The sequence below is a fragment of the Ranitomeya variabilis genome, chromosome 5, assembly GCF_051348905.1.
Source record: "Ranitomeya variabilis isolate aRanVar5 chromosome 5, aRanVar5.hap1, whole genome shotgun sequence".
NCBI classification, from domain to species: Eukaryota; Metazoa; Chordata; class Amphibia; order Anura; family Dendrobatidae; genus Ranitomeya; species Ranitomeya variabilis.
The window spans coordinates 32,250,307-32,267,705 of NC_135236.1; the positions used below are offsets into that span (position 1 = coordinate 32,250,307).

At 43.9% G+C, this 17,399-nt stretch overlaps 1 protein-coding gene across 8 annotated transcripts in view; it reads left to right on the forward strand.

Annotated features, from left to right (window-relative positions):
- The window catches only part of KDM6B (lysine demethylase 6B), a 110,320-nt gene extending 97,289 nt beyond the window's left edge, over positions 1-13,031 (forward strand). For all 8 annotated transcript variants that reach the window (XM_077261644.1, XM_077261652.1, XM_077261647.1 and 5 more), the window contains 12 exons: positions 313-439; positions 661-766; positions 855-1,060; positions 1,142-1,206; positions 1,524-1,595; positions 1,681-1,829; positions 2,617-2,731; positions 2,823-3,010; positions 3,089-3,230; positions 4,584-4,710; positions 4,788-4,958; positions 7,216-13,031. In XM_077261644.1, coding sequence (XP_077117759.1) covers positions 313-439; positions 661-766; positions 855-1,060; positions 1,142-1,206; positions 1,524-1,595; positions 1,681-1,829; positions 2,617-2,731; positions 2,823-3,010; positions 3,089-3,230; positions 4,584-4,710; positions 4,788-4,958; positions 7,216-7,239 — 1,492 coding nt within the window. In that variant the 3' untranslated portion in view covers positions 7,240-13,031. The remainder of the gene's footprint in view (positions 1-312; positions 440-660; positions 767-854; positions 1,061-1,141; positions 1,207-1,523; positions 1,596-1,680; positions 1,830-2,616; positions 2,732-2,822; positions 3,011-3,088; positions 3,231-4,583; positions 4,711-4,787; positions 4,959-7,215) is intronic.
- The last annotated feature ends 4,368 nt before the right edge of the window (positions 13,032-17,399 follow it).

The window sequence follows — 17,399 nt, forward strand, 5'->3', positions numbered from 1 at the left end:
GTAACTGCGTAAATGGCAACTCCTATTTTGTATGACCCAATGGCTCAGGGGTCCCAGCGATTCCTACAGGCAAAAGGCAGCAATGGTTATTTCAGCTATTTCACCGGGAGGTTGTATGTTGAAGATGGAGCTTCTCTTTAAGAAATCGGTCATGTAAGATAAAATCCGAGGATGGGACTCGTCAGGATAAATCTAAGGTGTCGGGGGGGGGGGGGGAGTAAACGTGTGTTTTTATTGGTTTGTTTTTGTCTTTTTTTCCGAGCATCTTGTTTCTTCCTCTTCACCAATTGCGTCTCTTTTACGATTGTACAGGAATATGGTGCTGAAGGGAAAATATAAAGAGTCTTACGTCCTTCCTTCCATGTCTGTGAAGCCCCCTATTGGACCCGAAAGGAACCTTCCTCGGGAGAAACTGAACCCTCCAACCCCAAGCATATATGTAAGTTATCAAATAAAGCTCGACCCCTGCAGGGCAATAAAAACAGAGAAAGTGAGGCTTCACCCCCTCAGGCCGATTCTGATCAAAGGAGCTGAGGCTCTGGCCCCCATGATTTAGATAAGAGGAGGCTCCACCCCTGCAGTGCAGTACAGATAGGAGGAGCTATGAGTCTCCACCCCCGCAGGGCCATGCAGTTATATTCTTTGTCTCTACATTCACAGCTGGAGAGTAAGCGTGACGCCTTTTCGCCAGTTTTGCTCCAGTTCTGCACTGACCCCAAGAACCCTATTACAGTGATTCGTGGACTGGCCGGATCGCTGAGGCTCAGTGAGTTTCCTGGGTGGCACCATTTTATGAAGGGTTGGGGTTGCTCCAGGGTAATAGTCCCATCAACTCGTTATCTTCTCCTCACCAGACCTCGGCCTGTTCTCCACAAAGACCCTGGTGGAGGCGAACTCTGAGCACACGGTGGAGGTCCGTACTCAGGTGCAGCAGCCGTCCGATGAAAACTGGGACCCTTCCTTTACTCGCCAGGTCTGGCACTGCGAGAGCAGCCGATCACATACCACCATCGCCAAATACGCCCAGTACCAGGCCTCCTCCTTCCAGGAGTCTCTGCAGGTGAGTGCGTGCAGCGGGGGGGCGGTCGTGACTATGGCGGCATACATGGAGTCACCCTGACTGTGTCTCTACTCCTTATAGGAAGAGAAAGATAGTGACGAGGAGAGCAACGAGCCAGATAGTACCACCGAAAACCCACCCCCCAGGTAAGTGGCCACTGTTTTGTGTGCAGTTTCATGTCCCTCCACATTCACCAAATCATTTACTCTGAATCTCATTTCTGCCACCTCCTGGTCATTCTATCCTGCAGTGCGAGCCCTTCGATCCTGCAGCGTATTTCTAAATGGTTCATCTAGACTTGAAACAAGCATAAGGAATAAGGGTTCAACTGCTTGGACTATAAAAACAAGGGTGCCCCAGTCTCTATATAGACAGGTCATGGATCTATAGTCGTTCCCCATGGAAATGATCCGCAGATCCAGCTTCACTTCAGTCATTGATAACATTTCCTTACTTCTTTCAGCACAAACCAGGAGCACAAGGCCCCCCATATTATTAAATTTGGAACCAACATCGACCTCTCTGATCCTAAAAGGTGAGATGGGCCCAAGCTGGCGTGCATGGTCATTGCCATCTGGAGACACTGGGCAGTGTTGTTTCATGCTTCTCTTCTTCCGTAGGTGGAAGCCTCAGTTGCAGGAGCTGCTGAAGTTGCCGTCCTTCATGCGTGTGACGTCTAATGCCAACATGTTAAGTCACGTGGGTCATACAATCCTCGGGATGAACACGGTGCAGCTATACATGAAGGTGCCCGGAAGTCGTACACCAGGTACTGGCAGTATAGCAGCTGCTCTGTATGATTGATACTTTTTGTAAATTTCAGCATATTTCTTGCCATTATTCAATACATTAGCTAAATTGCTCCTCTCTTTTGCCTCTCCCTGCCCTCGCTCACCCTTTGCGTCACTTGTCGCCCTTCTCCTTGGCGTCGCGCGTCGCCCTTCTCCTTGACGTCACGCGTCGCCCTTCTCCTTGGCGTCGCCCTTCTCCTTGGCGTCGCCCTTCTCCTTGGCGTCGCCCTTCTCCTTGGCGTCGCCCTTCTCCTTGGCGTCGCCCTTCTCCTTGGCGTCGCCCTTCTCCTTGGCGTCGCCCTTCTCCTTGGCGTCGCCCTTCTCCTTGGCGTCGCCCTTCTCCTTGGCGTCGCCCTTCTCCTTGGCGTCGCCCGTCGCCCTTCTCCTTGGCGTCGCTCGACGCCCTTCTCCTTGGCGTCGCTCGTCGCCCTTCTCCTTGGCGTCGCTCGACGCCCTTCTCCTTGGCGTCGCTCGTCGCCCTTCTCCTTGGCGTCGCTCGTCGCCCTTCTCCTTGGCGTCGCTCGTCGCCCTTCTCCTTGGCGTCGCTCGTCGCCCTTCTCCTTGGCGTCGCCCTTCTCCTTGGCGTCGCTCGTCGCCCTTCTCCTTGGCGTCGCGCGTCTCCTTGGCGTCGCCCTTCTCCTTGGCGTCGCCCTTCTCCTTGGTGTCGCCCGTCGCCCTTCTCCTTGGCGTCGCTCGCCCCTCTCAATCTAGTTTTCCTTCCTCCATTTGTGTCTGCAGTTACTGATACTTGTCTTTTATTTCCAGGACATCAGGAAAATAACAACTTTTGCTCAGTGAATATAAACATCGGTCCTGGAGACTGCGAGTGGTTCGCTGTACATGAAAATTACTGGGAGAACATCAGTGCCTTCTGTGACAGGTGAGACTGCCGGCCTCCCACATGCTGCCACTAGAGGCGCCATTGCATGTACCTTTATCTAATTGCTTCTAATCTTGGCTTCCTGTCCCAGGCATAATGTGGATTACTTGACGGGCTCCTGGTGGCCGGTCCTGGAGGATCTTTACCGATCGGATATCCCAGTGTATCGGTTTGTGCAACGGCCTGGAGATCTGGTCTGGATAAATGCGGGGACAGTTCACTGGGTGCAGGCCACAGGATGGTGTAATAACATTGCCTGGAACGTTGGGCCCCTGACACGTAAGTCACATTATGTAACTGTGGGTTATCAGGGCTCGTTGTGAGCAGTCCGGTGAGCGGTCTGTCCTCTCCTTCCAGCTTACCAGTACCAGCTGGCTCTGGAACGTTTCGAGTGGAATGAGGTCAAGAACGTGAAATCCATTGTGCCCATGATCCACGTGTCATGGAACGTGGCCCGAACGGTGAAAATCACAGACCCGGATTTGTACCGCATGATAAAGTGAGCAGCAAGGCAGCTACTTTTCTCTACTCCTCTCATGGGTTTATGTCTAACTGCACCTTCTTAGTATCTTTTAACGACTCCGGTCTCCACCTCAGTCTCTGGCTCTCCTATTCTGTGTCTTTTAATTTTCCTGTATCTCTGCTTCTGTTTCCTTACAATTCCCCTTTTTACTTCTGCTCTGCCGACATCAGCCCCTCCTATTCTTTAGCTGCTCCTCTCTGCCACTAACTGCTCTTCCTCCTTCTCCTCATCAGCGCCTCTGCTCGACCACCATGTGCCCTTCCTCTTCATCAGCGCCTCTGCTCGGCTACCATGTGCCCCTCCTCTTCATCAGCGCCTCTGCTCGGCTACCATGTGCCCCTCCTCTTCATCAGCGCCTCTGCTCGGCTACCATGTGCCCCTCCTCTTCATCAGCGCCTCTGCTCGACCACCATGTGCCCCTCCTCTTCATCAGTGCCTCAGCCAGGCCACCATGTGCCCCTCCTCTTCATCAGCGCCTCTGCTCAGCTACCATGTGCCCCTCCTCTTCATCAGCGCCTCAGCCAGGCCACCATGTGCCCCTCCTCTTCATCAGCGCCTCTGCCAGGCCACCATGTGCCCCTCCTCTTCATCAGTGCCTCAGCCAGGCCACCATGTGCCCCTCCTCTTCATCAGCGCCTCTGCCAGGCCACCATGTGCCCCTCCTCTTCATCAGTGCCTCAGCCAGGCCACCATGTGCTCCTCCTCTTCATCAGCGCCTCTGCTCGACCACCATGTGCCCCTCCTCTTCATCAGCGCCTCAGCCAGGCCACCATGTGCCCCTCCTCTTCATCAGCGCCTCTGCTCAGCTACCATGTGCCCCTCCTCTTCATCAGCGCCTCTGCCAGGCCACCATGTGCCCCTCCTCTTCATCAGTGCCTCTGCCAGGCCACCATGTGCCCCTCCTCTCCATCAGCGCCTCTGCCAGGCCACCATGTGCTCCTCCTCTCCATCAGTGCCTCAGCCAGGCCACCATGTGCCCCTCCTCTTCTTCAGCGCCTCTGCTCGGCTACCATGTGCCCCTCCTCTTCATCAGCTCCTCTGCCAGGCCACCATGTGCCCCTCCTCTTCATCAGCTCCTCTGCTAGGCCACCATGTGCCCCTCCTCTCCATCAGTGCCTCTGCTCAGCCACAATCTGCCCCTCCGCCTCATGAGCGCCTCTACTCGGCCACCATCTGCCCCTTCTCCTCCTCACTGGCCACCTCAGTCCACACTTCTCCTTTTCCCCTTCCGTCTCCTTTAGTCTCTTCTTACTTTTTCCTTTGTTTCTTTCCACGTTCCAGTTATTGCTGTCACCCCATTGCTCACTCCACTCTTCCTGCCTTTTGTAGATATTGTCTCTTACAATCCATGAAGCGGTGTCAGATCCAGCGAGACAGACTCATCCGCAGCGGGAAGAAGATCGCCTATCAATCTCGAGTCAAAGATGAACCAGCCTACTACTGCAACGAGTGTGACGTAAGCGCCCGCTCCTGGGGTTCGGGCCACATGGAGGCACCTCCAGGGTCTCACCGTCATGTCTCTTACTTACTCAGGTGGAAGTTTTTAACATCCTGTTTGTCACCAGCGAGAGCGGGGGTAAGAACACCTACCTGGTGCACTGTGAGACCTGCGCTCGGACCACCAGCATGTCCTCAAGCAGCGTGGTCATTCTGGAGCAGTACAGAGTGGAGGAACTTATGCAGATGTACGACAGCTTTCACCTGGTGAGGAGCTTGGGGTCACCACCGCCAACGGCGCTGATCAGAGTCCTACCGCATAGACACAACTCCAGGCCGGACCGAGGGCTGCCCTGGTATAATGTATGAAAGTACACTGCCGCATCATAGTGCTAAAAATAATGGCGTAAATGTTATGATTACAGAAAGGAAAAAAAAAAAGAATAAAACATCAGATTTTCTATCAATATAACATCCCATAAAATGTGGTAATTTGTATAAAAAGTGATCAGTCCTCCGTCTTATTCTATTCCCCTGAATAATCTGTTTTTTTTTTTTTTGTTTTTTTTTAAATCCACCATTTGATTCCAGAGATTGACCTGTTAATCCAGTGCCAGGGGGCTTTATGATATAGTATAACAGTATAAAAAAATTGCAGTGCTCAATTAATAAAAAGTTTGGACACACCTTCTCATTTAAAGATTGTTCTGTATTTTCATGACTATGAAAATTGTACATTCACACTGAAGGCATCAAAACTATGAATTAACACATGTGGAATTATATACTTAATTTCAGTTGTTTCACACTTTTTTGTTATGTCTTATATTCTAGGTTCTTCAAAGTAGCCACCTTTTGCTTTGATGACTGCTTTGCACACTCTTGGCATTCTCTTGATGAGCTTCAAGAGGTAGTCACCGGGAATGGTCTTCTAACTACCTTGAAGGAGTTCCTAGAGAAGCTTAGCACTTGTTGGCCCTTTTGCCTTCACTCTGCGGTCCAGCTCACCCCAAACCATCTCGATTGGGTTCAGGTCTGGTGACTGTGGAGGCCATCATAGTTTTGATGCCTTCAGTGTGAATGTACAATTTTCATAGTCATGAAAATACAGAAAAATCTTGAAATGAGAAGGTGTGTCCAAACTTTTGGTCTGTACTGATATATATATATGTATATGTATGTATATATATATGTATATATATTTATATATTTTGTTATGGTTCTCAGAAAGTGGTGATTAACTAACTATTTCTGGATCGCCCATAGACAATATGTCCGATGGTCCATTCTAAGACGTCATTACATAGTAGAGCAGCGGGGAACCGGCTGTCAGACACAGTCAATCCCCATGGAGAAGTCAGGGACGGTTTAGTACCATCTCTGCCTTCTCTGTCGCTGTATTCACAACGTGGACAGCTCTCCCTTCTCTGGATACATCAGTCATGTGATTGCTGTGCATAGGGAGTGAGCCGGAGCTGCTGGGTCCTAGAAGACAGTCAGCCAGGAGGCTGCGGTTCCACTGTAACTGGGGCTAATATAGCAACCCCAGTTACAGGGGATATTCAGATAAAAAAACAAAAAAAAAACAAACGTATTTTAATGGTCAATTGAGCCACCCCCATTCCAAAGGTCTTTCCTGACCTTATGGGGGCACAGTAGGTGACATGAATGAAAAATTAAAAAGCAGGAAAATAAATGAAATGTGTGGGGAAAAAAAAGCAGCTGCTAATCAAAATTGCTCTTTTTTTTTATCACCGCAACAATAAAAAAAAAAAAAAAAAGTGTCCCAATATATAATAAGAATTATTCTGGAAAGGGGAACACAATTTATAATGTACGGTAATTCAGTCTTATTCAGTATTTTTGTGATTTATTTATTTATTTTTTGAAGGGGAAAAATAGGCTTCTATTTCCTTTTATTTTTCCACCGAACAAAGAGTGAAAACAAATCGCAGAATTAAAAAAAAAAAAAAAATGATTTGAATTCCGAATTAGCGGGGTTTTTATGCTTTTTTTTTTTTTTCTTGTTTAAAGCTTTTAAACTGATTAATGAAAAAAATAATAGAAAATAATCATTTTTTTTATAGCGCTAACATATTCCGCTGCCCTTTACACACATTATCATCGCTGTCCCCATTGGGGCTCACAATCTACATTCCCTATCAGTAAGATTTTGGAATGTGGGAGGAAACCGGAGAACCCGGAGGAAACCCATGCAAATACGAGGAGAACATACAAACTCCTTGCAGATGTTGTCCTTGGTGGGATTTGAACCCAGGACCCCAGCGCTATATATTACATGGACAGCCTATTAATATGAATGAGAACTGTGTAATACCACACTTCCCCTGTGGTGGCGGTGTAGGGTATGTGAACACTTACTGCCAGGATTCCTCATAGGTAACCGCTGATTCCTGGGGGTCCCGGCAGTGGGACCCATGTGTAAAACTTATGGTCAGAGGTTCTTTACTGTGGGCAATGCCTTAACTTCTTGTTTTTAATTTTAATCATTTTTTTTTTTCAGTCCCCACCTCCAAGCACACGGTGAGCCTTAGCTCCTCCTTCTTCTGCTCCTGCAACAGTCTCCTCCCACATCCTTCTCCTCCTCTGCCGAGCCAGCCAATCAAAACTCTCCCCTCTTCCCAGGACCAGGGACAAGAGGGGGCGGTGCTACATAACCAGCCAATCGCAACTGAAAGAGAGGGGAGGGGTAAGGAGGGAGACAAGCCAGTTATGGATCGGCAGCTCATATTTCACGCTCTCCAGCCAATCACAGGCCTTGTTTACACAGATACCCGTTCTCCTTTTTCGCGGGAACAGCCAATCAGGATGCAGGATTCTACATGTCTGTTGTTGATGATTTTATTTCTTTTTTTCTTTCTTGTTTTTGTTTTTTGTAATTTTTATCAGGAATATTTATTCTGAAATCTTGAATTTGTGACTCTGAGGGCAGGGATGGGAGGGGGCGGTATTAATTTGTGCGGGATTTTGTTTTTCTGCAGGTGGCGGCACTGAGTGCATTTTAATTTTTTTTTTTTTCTTTTAAATTAAGTTCACAGTGGTTCTCTGCTATTGAAAATAGTGCGCGTGGGCGCGCTCTGTGTGACAGAGGGGCGCTGACCAGGCTAATGCTGTATTATTGAATGGGTATGTCGGAAAGTATCTTTGGGGGACGGGTGGGTCTGGGCGGGGGAGGGGCCAACCTCATGCAAGTGATTGTGAGTCTTGACCGTAAAGTCTTCGTTAAAAGCTGTGGTAAACGCTCGGACCGGGTGCCCCTCCAAGAAGGCGGCACCTTTTTTTTGCGTAAGGGCGTGACTATCGCTTAGAGAGTCCATGGGCGGGGTGGGTTCGAGGGTAACAAAACCTAACACTGCTGGGAGGAGATTTGGCGCAGTTCACTTATTAAAGCCCCATCCCCCACACATCCTTCATCGGGTGGGTTGGGGGGGGAGGGGATCACGTCAAGGTCTGAGGAGCCCTCATTGAATGGGTTAATTAAAAAAAAAATGATGGCGCCCTTACCACTGCGAATAAACTAACCTCTCTCCGGGCTGTGTATGACGAGAAGAGATACGGGTTTTTATATATAAATATATATACAGAGAGAGAGAGATAAATATCTATTCAGCGCGGACTCCTCCCCTTTTTAACCATTTCCTTGAATTTTTTTTTTTTTCACCCGTTTCCTGTTCTCTGTAAAATAGAAATTTATAAATAAATATATATATATAGAGAGAGAGAGAGAGATTTGGTTTAACTTTACCTATGGAACCTTTCCCATCCGCTGGTTACTTCCTGTATTTTGCTTTTAGCATCTGTTTTTTGTTGTTGTTTTTTTTAATTCCTGTCTTTCTTGAATATTTTATTACATTTTATGTCATTGAATGCTTTGGTTGTTTTTTGTTTTCCCCCCTACACCATTTTTAAATATTTTTATACCTCTCGCTTCACAGAACCACAGGCCAGTCCTTTTACCTACTTTTTCGTTTAGGTCCCTCCCCATCCTCCCATATTAGGCATTGGCTCCGCCCCTACAGTAGGCTCCACCTTCGAAGCGGAGTTTCTGCTTCAGGCGCTAATTGTGGCCCAAATTTCAGAAGCTACTTTGTGGTGGTCGACACGTTACCTTGAAGGACGGCCATTTTGGACTAGATATTTCCCTCCAAAAATAAAAATATATAATATATGAAAATAACTTGGTCTTAACTTCTCCTTTTATGTTGTGTTAGGACCTGGGGTCTGACACTGGTGTCTGATTGGTTGCTTTTTGGTGCAACAATTGCAGTATTTGCTGCCATTCTTGGGGGCCAGGCTTATGTTCACCTCACAAAAAAATGGTGCTTGCACTGCTCTCAGATGAGGTAAAATGAAAAAAAAATAAAAATCTCGTGAAGGGTCCAGTGTTTAATGTGTACTGTGAATAAAAAATTAAATAACACAACCGCCCAAAGTTTATTTTTTATCAAAAAAGTACATCAATTTAATAAGCTCCAACTAATAAAGAAAAATTTAAAGGAAAAAAAAAAAAATGTAAGGACTTTTTTTTTTTTTCCCCGAGAACACTTAGAATTGGAGGACACGGTCTTACAGATTCCCGTAATTCAAGTTCTGGCATCCATCGAATTAGATGGCCTCACTGGGAGCTCCTCCATGGTGATCTGCTCCTCTTTATGGCTAAAAAATGCATGGAATGAACAAGACCAACAAACCTGGCTCTTTCAGTGCTGAGGGCTTCGACTGGTCACCTCTTGGCCAGTCTTTTGTCTTAACCCATGTAGACTGGGACTAATGTAGTGTTTGATGGCTATATTGGTGCAAATGTCTTCTGAATGGGTGAGCATCCACTTGTTCTCGGGTTTCCCCCAATGCTCTTCCATAGAACTCTCCCTTTTGTGATGTTTGAGAACCCCCAGTCGTACTTATGACCCAAACACCAATAAGGTGAAACTGGTGTTCCACACATGGTCATCTTTGACCGGATTGGATTCTTTGAGGCAGTACAAAGCCCTGACTTTAGTCCAGTCATCAATGATGGGATCATTCTCTTAATGTGGTCGATTTTGTGTCCGCTCTGAACTGCATTGTAGACTTCTTCATGTAATTTGTGCCCAATGATGCTGTAAGGTCCAAGATGCCATAAACTGGTTAACAAAATCGTAAACTTGGATGCAGCTGAAGCCATGAGCCTTGTCTCATGTCGCTGTCCAACCTTCTGTACCGAGGATAATGTCCATTACTTTATTGAGAAAATTACACTTGAGACACTGGATCCTTCTTTTATTTAGCTTTTGCCGTGATCGCCATAAGTGACTCTTCAGACATCAGTCCTTACTTTTAGTATACTGCCCTCAGGGGGGTGACCAGATGTGATCAATGTACTGGGGTGCTAACGCGTGTCTATACCCTCAAATGCCTTACATGTGGTGAACCCCTAAGTGTACCACTACCTTTTGGGGTGAGTCATGTATATGGACTATATAATTCCACCAATACTCCACCTTCCTATAGTGTAGAAGACATCCCTGACATATATATTTTAATTTCACCCTTACATCTCCAATCCTACCACCTCCTTGCTATAATGCGCGGAGGACACTTACCTGGTGCGCGAGTCATGTATTTGGGACATCTAGATCCTCAATGACACCATCTATCCTACCAACTTTCTTTTGAGCGGACTCGTATGATCCTTTGAGAAAACCCCTTCAATAGAACGATGATTGTAGGACATGAAATATATATAGATCATGGAAGTCCACCATTACTTCTCATGTCCTACCACCATCTTTCTGTTGAATTTAGAGGACACCCCTGATGAGTGAGTCATGTATTGGTGGACATCTATAATCCATATACATGACTTTCCCCATCAGGGATGTCTAATATTAACAGGAAGATGGAGGTGGACATGTATGACTCGTCTACATCGCTACCCTCAACAGAAAGATAATAGTAGGACAAAAGATTTATATAGATCATATAATTCCTCATACACTAACACAATTATGGAGGTAGAGGACACCCCTGATGGACGAGTCATGTATATAGAACATACACAATTACATCTCCTGTCCTACCAACATAATTCCTTAAAGTGTAGAGGATCCCCCCCCCAGATGAATGGATAATACCAGTCAACCATTACATCTTCTGTCCAATACCATCTTTTGAGGATAGAGGACACACCCCTTGATGGGTGAGTCATGTATAAAAATCACACCACTTAACCATTACATCTCCTGTCCTACCACCATCTTTCTTTTGAGGGCAGAGATCACCCCTGATGGGTGAGTCATGTATATGGATCATACCATTACATCTCCTGTCCTACCACCATCTTTATTTTTGAGGGTAGAGAACATCCCTGATGGGTGAGTCATGTATATGGATCATATCCATTACACCATTACAACTCCTGTCCAACCTCCCTCTTTCTTTTTGAGGGTAGAGAACATCCCTGATGGGTGAGTCATGTATATGGATCATCTCCTGCCCTACCACCATCTTTCTTTTTGAGGGTAGAGAACACACCTGATGGTTGAGTCATGTATATGGATCATGCCATTACACCATTACATCTCCTGTCCTACCACCATCTTTCTTTTGAGGGCAGAGATCACCCCTGATGGGTGAGTCATGTATATGGATCATGCCATTACATCTCCTGTCCTACCACCATCTTCCTTTTGAGGGTAGAGAACACCCGATGGTTGAGATGTATATGGATCATGCCATTACACAATTAGATCTCCTGTCCTACCACCATCTTCCTTTTGAGGGTAGAGAACACCCCTGATGGGTGAGACATGTATATGGATCATGCCATTACACAATTACATCTCCTGTCCTACCACCATCTTCCTTTTGAGGGTAGAGAACACCCCTGATGGTTGAGATGTATATGGATCATGCCATTACACAATTACATCTCCTGTCCTACCACCATCTTCCTTTTGAGGGTAGAGAACACCCCTGATGGTTGAGATGTATATGGATCATGCCATTACACAATTACATCTCCTGTCCTACCACCATCTTCCTTTTGAGGGTAGAGAACACCCCTGATGGTTGAGTCATGTATATGGATCATACCATTACACCTCCTGTGTTTCCACAATCATGTGGAACCCATGGGTGACATAACTTCAACCCTACCTTTCCAGAGTGGCGATGCCTAAAGTGGGAGGAGGGGTTCCTATCGGAGACCATTTTAATTTTTTTTTTCTCCATTTCCTTCTGCTTTATTTATTAACCCTTGCAGCTTTCCTCACCTCCTTTTTATGTTGAATAAGCTTTTTTGCCGATTTTCATGGTGCTTTTTCTTCTTCTCGTCTGTTTTAAATACCTTCTTCAAATGGTGCTATGGATTATTGTACATTTTATTTTACTCGGTGGCGGGGTAATGGATTGCAAGGGGTTTTGGGTTTACTTTAATGTTTTTTTAATTCCTTTTTCCCCCTATTCCTTATGAATTGAAGAAGGGCTGGGTGGGGGTTGCTGGCAGGGGAGGGTCTCATGCAGTGAGGTTCTGCATTTCAGTGGTGGGATTGGGGCTCTGCAGGTCTACATAAGGGGTATCCGGTTATAAATGTAATTTCTTTTTTTAATAAACTAAAAAATTATTAAATTTGGGGAGAGGATAAATATCAAACCACGGCACTGTGGCGACAGAGGGGGTCAATGGATTTATTGCAGCTGTTTGGTAGGAAGAGGGTTAACGTGTTGGTGGTCTGCAGATCTTTGGTGCTAATGAAGCCTCCCCACCCCCCCTATGGTTATTTTCCCCAAATCTGCAGAGCATTGCACCCCCTCTCTCCTTTTGTTTCACCTGGTGCTAAATACTTATCCTGTGTGTTTATTTTTCTTAAAGTTGATTTTCCTCTTTGTGCGTGTTGTTACGGGGAGGGGGCCTCTTGGTTCGGATGCCCGGTGGGGCTCTTGGTGCATTGCGCCCCTTCCCCAACTTTTCTTAGTCACATCCAACATTGCCTGACACCACTTTTATAAAGCACAGCATTCACCAAATCGGGGTCCAATCGATCATCTACACAGGTCGGAAACGCCGTTAACGTCCTCCTCACTCCGATCTAATGCCCGTTCCTCAGGCAATGCCCTGGCACCCCACTAGGGAGCAGCACAACCGCGAGAGACCCCCTCACACCCAACTCCCATAACCCCCAAACTGTCTGTAACCCCTTTACCCCCTACTCAAGAACATCACTCAAACTCAAGACTTATTGTTTTTAACTGAGCCAGCAATTTTTTTGCCTTTTTTTTGTGAATTTGTGATATTAATAAATCTGAAAAAAAAATAAATAAAGATTTTGATAAAAAAAATCTCACTTGTCTTATGTATTGAAATCTCATCTCAGAAATGGATGATTGTTTATTGGTTATATTCTCACACATAGGGGCAGTATTATAGTAGTTATATTCTCACACATAGGGGCAGTATTATAGTAGTTATATTCTTGTACATGGAGCAGTATTATAGTAGTTATATTCTTGTACATAGGAGCAGTATTATAGTAGTTATATTCTTGTACATAGGGGCAGTATTATAGTAGTTATATTCTTGTACATAGGGGGCAGTATTATAGTAGTTATATTCTTGTACATAGGGACAGTATTATAGTAGTTATATTCTTGTACATGGAGCAGTATTATAGTAGTTATATTCTTGTACATAGGAGCAGTATTATAGTAGTTATATTCTTGTACATAGGGACAGTATTATAGTAGTTATATTCTTGTACATAGGGGGCAGTATTATAGTAGTTATATTCTTGTACATAGGGACAGTATTATAGTAGTTATATTCTTGTACATGGAGCAGTATTATAGTAGTTATATTCTTGTACATAGGGACAGTATTATAGTAGTTATATTCTTGTACATAGGGACAGTATTATAGTAGTTATATTCTTGTACATAGGGGCAGTATTATAGTAGTTATATTCTTGTACATAGGGGCAGTATTATAGTAGTTATATTCTTGTACATAGGGGCAGTATTATAGTAGTTATATTCTTGTACATAGGATCAGTATTATAGTAGTTATATTCTTGTACATAGGATCAGTATTATAGTAGATATATTCTTGTACATAGGAGCAGTATTATAGTAGTTATATTCTTGTACATAGGGGGCAGTATTATAGTGGTTATATTCTGGTACATAGGGGCAGTATTATAGTAGTCATATTCTTGTACATAGGAGCAGTATTATAGTAGTTATATTCTTGTACATAGGAGCAGTATTATAGTAGATATATTCTGGTACATAGGGGCAGTATTATAGTAGTTATATTCTTGTACATAGGAGCAGTATTATAGTAGATATATTCTGGTACATAGGGGCAGTATTATAGTAGTTATATTCTTGTACATAGGTGCAGTATTATAGTAGATATATTCTGGTACACAGGGGGCAGTATTATAGTAGTCATATTCTTGTACATAGGAGCAGTATTATAGTAGTTATATTCTTGTACATAGGAGCAGTATTATAGTAGTTATATTCTTGTACATAGGGGCAGTATTATAGTAGTTATATTCTTGTACATGGGGGCAGTATTATAGTAGTTATATTCTTGTACATAGGGGCAGTATTATAGTAGTTATATTCTTGTACATAGGGGCAGTATTATAGTAGTTATATTCTTGTACATAGGGGGCAGTATTATAGTGGTTATATTCTGGTACATAGGGGCAGTATTATAGTAGTCATATTCTTGTACATAGGAGCAGTATTATAGTAGTTATATTCTTGTACATAGGAGCAGTATTATAGTAGATATATTCTGGTACATAGGGGCAGTATTATAGTAGTTATATTCTTGTACATAGGAGCAGTATTATAGTAGATATATTCTGGTACATAGGGGCAGTATTATAGTAGTTATATTCTTGTACATAGGTGCAGTATTATAGTAGATATATTCTGGTACACAGGGGGCAGTATTATAGTAGTCATATTCTTGTACATAGGAGCAGTATTATAGTAGTTATATTCTTGTACATAGGAGCAGTATTATAGTAGTTATATTCTTGTACATAGGGGCAGTATTATAGTAGTTATATTCTTGTACATGGGGGCAGTATTATAGTAGTTATATTCTTGTACATAGGGGCAGTATTATAGTAGTTATATTCTCATACATAGGGGCAGTATTATAGTAGTTATATTCTTGTACATAGGAGCAGTATTATAATAGTTATGTTCTTGTACATAGGAGCAGTATTATAGTAGTTATATTCTTGTACATGGGGGCAGTATTTATAGTAGTTATATTCTTGTACATGGGGGCAGTATCTATAGTATATTCTTGTACACAGGGGCAGTATTATTGCAGTTATATTCTTGTACATAGGGGCAGTATTATTGCAGTTATATTCTTGTACATAGGGGCAGTATTATAGTAGTTATATTCTTGTACATAGCGGCAGTATTATAGTAGTTATATTCCTGTACATAGGAGCAGTATTATAGTAGTTATATTCTTGTACATGGGGGCAGTATTATAGTAGTTATATTCTTGTACATATGAGCAGTATTATAGTAGTTATATTCTCATACATAGGGGCAGTATTATAGTAGTTATATTCTTGTACATAGGGGCAGTATTATAGTAGTTATATTCCTGTACATAGGAGCAGTATTATAATAGTTATGTTCTTGTACATAGGAGCAGTATTTATAGTAGTTATATATATTCTTGTACATGGGGGCAGTATTATAGTAGTTATATTCTTGTACATAGGGGGCAGTATTATAGTAGTTATATTCTTGTACATGGGGCAGTATTATAGTAGTTATATTCTTGTACATAGGGGCAGTATTATAGTACTTATATTCTTGTACATAGGGGCAGTATTATACTAGTTATATTCTTGTACATAGGGGGCAGTATTATAGTAGTTATATTCTTGTACATGGGGGCAGTATTATAGTAGATATATTCTTGTACATAGGAGCAGTATTATAGTAGTTATATTCTTGTACATAGAGGCAGTATTATAGTAGTTATATTCTTGTACATAGGAGCAGTATTATAGTAGTTGTATTCTTGTACATGGGGGCAGTATTATAGCAGTTATATTCTTGTACATAGGAGCAGTATTATAGCGGTTATATTCTTGTACATAGGGGCAGTATAGTAGTTATATTCTTAAACAGAACTACCACAATACTGCTTTATCACTATTATAATTATCCCTGGTTTGGGCCTCCACCTTCCTTGCTGCTCACCACCTTTCTGTCTCCTATATAGCAGTGTTATCTTTGGACTGGTCACAGGTCAGTGGTCTTCTGAGGGGTCTGCTCTTTATCATCTCTGGGGGTCTCTGGTACCTGACAGTCCTCCCCTCCTCCACTTCATTAATCAGTATTCTATCCTCTCGGTCTGGTTAATCTGATGCCCCCTCTCTGGTCCTGTGACCCAGCATTCCTTGTGCTTCTTGTCGACTAACTGGTATAAATGGAGTATATAACTTTATGTAACCGATGTGCGGTTTTTTCCTGTAAGACGTTATCTACACTGACATACTGGGCATCCAGCTGCACTAAGGGGTTCCGGCTCATTGAGTGAATGGTGGACGTATTATTTCTGTGTATATAGATATCTGTAGGATCCTGCTGCCACCTCTTTCCGGGGTCAGTGATGCTCTCGTACCCAGCCGTCTGCCCGCATGATGGCAAATATGATCCACCAGGCAAGTACCCCATCTTTATTTGCTCCATAGTCCAGATCTGATGATCACTTGTCCATTGTAGTCACTTTCTGGAAAAACGGGTCATCGTGGCCACCGAGATGGTCGGCAACTACACTGTGATGTGTGGGATCAGATCAGACGGGCTGACACCAGGGTGATCATCCTGTCACTGGTGGTCCTTCGTGGGACACTTTTAGTAATGACTAACCACAAAGCCCACCGCACCCAGTCTAAGGCTAGGACTACGACTAGAAGTAGGCTTATGGTTAGGACTCAAATTAGGATTAGGGGTAAGGATAAGACTAGGGTCATGGTGAGGACTAGGTTTAGGGTTAGGACTAAAAGTAGGCTTATGACTATGGTTCTGGTTAAGATAAGGATTTGTGTTATGGCTGGTTAGGGTTAAGGGTAAGACGAAGCTTATGAATTAGGACTTGGGTTATGGTAAGAATTAAGGGTATGGTTAGGACTAGAGTTGGGGTTATGGTTCGGATTATGGTGAAGAGTAAGTTTAGGTTTTATCAGTAGAAATAGGCTTAGGATTATGGTTCTGGTTAGGGTCATGGTTAGGACTTTTCTTTAGGGTTAAAGATAAAATTAGGGTTATGGTTAGGGCTCAGTTTAGGACGCTTAGAATTAGGGTTAGTAGTCAAGTTAAGGTTTGGACTAGGATTAAGGATAAGACTAAGATCGGAGTTTTGGTTCGGACTAGGGTTAAGGATTGGGTTATGGTCACGACTTGGTTGAGGGTTATGATTAGGCCTTGGGATAATGCTAGGAATAGGGTTAAGGATAAGACTAAGATTAGGGTTATATTTAGGACTCGGGAAAGGGCAGGATTAGGGTTATGGTCACGACTTGGTTGTTGGTTATGATTAGGCCTCGGGATAAGGTTAGGACTAGGGTTAAGGATAAGATTAGGGTTATTTTTAGGACTCGGGAAAGGGCAGGATTAGGGTTATGGTCACGACTTGGTTGTTGGTTATGATTA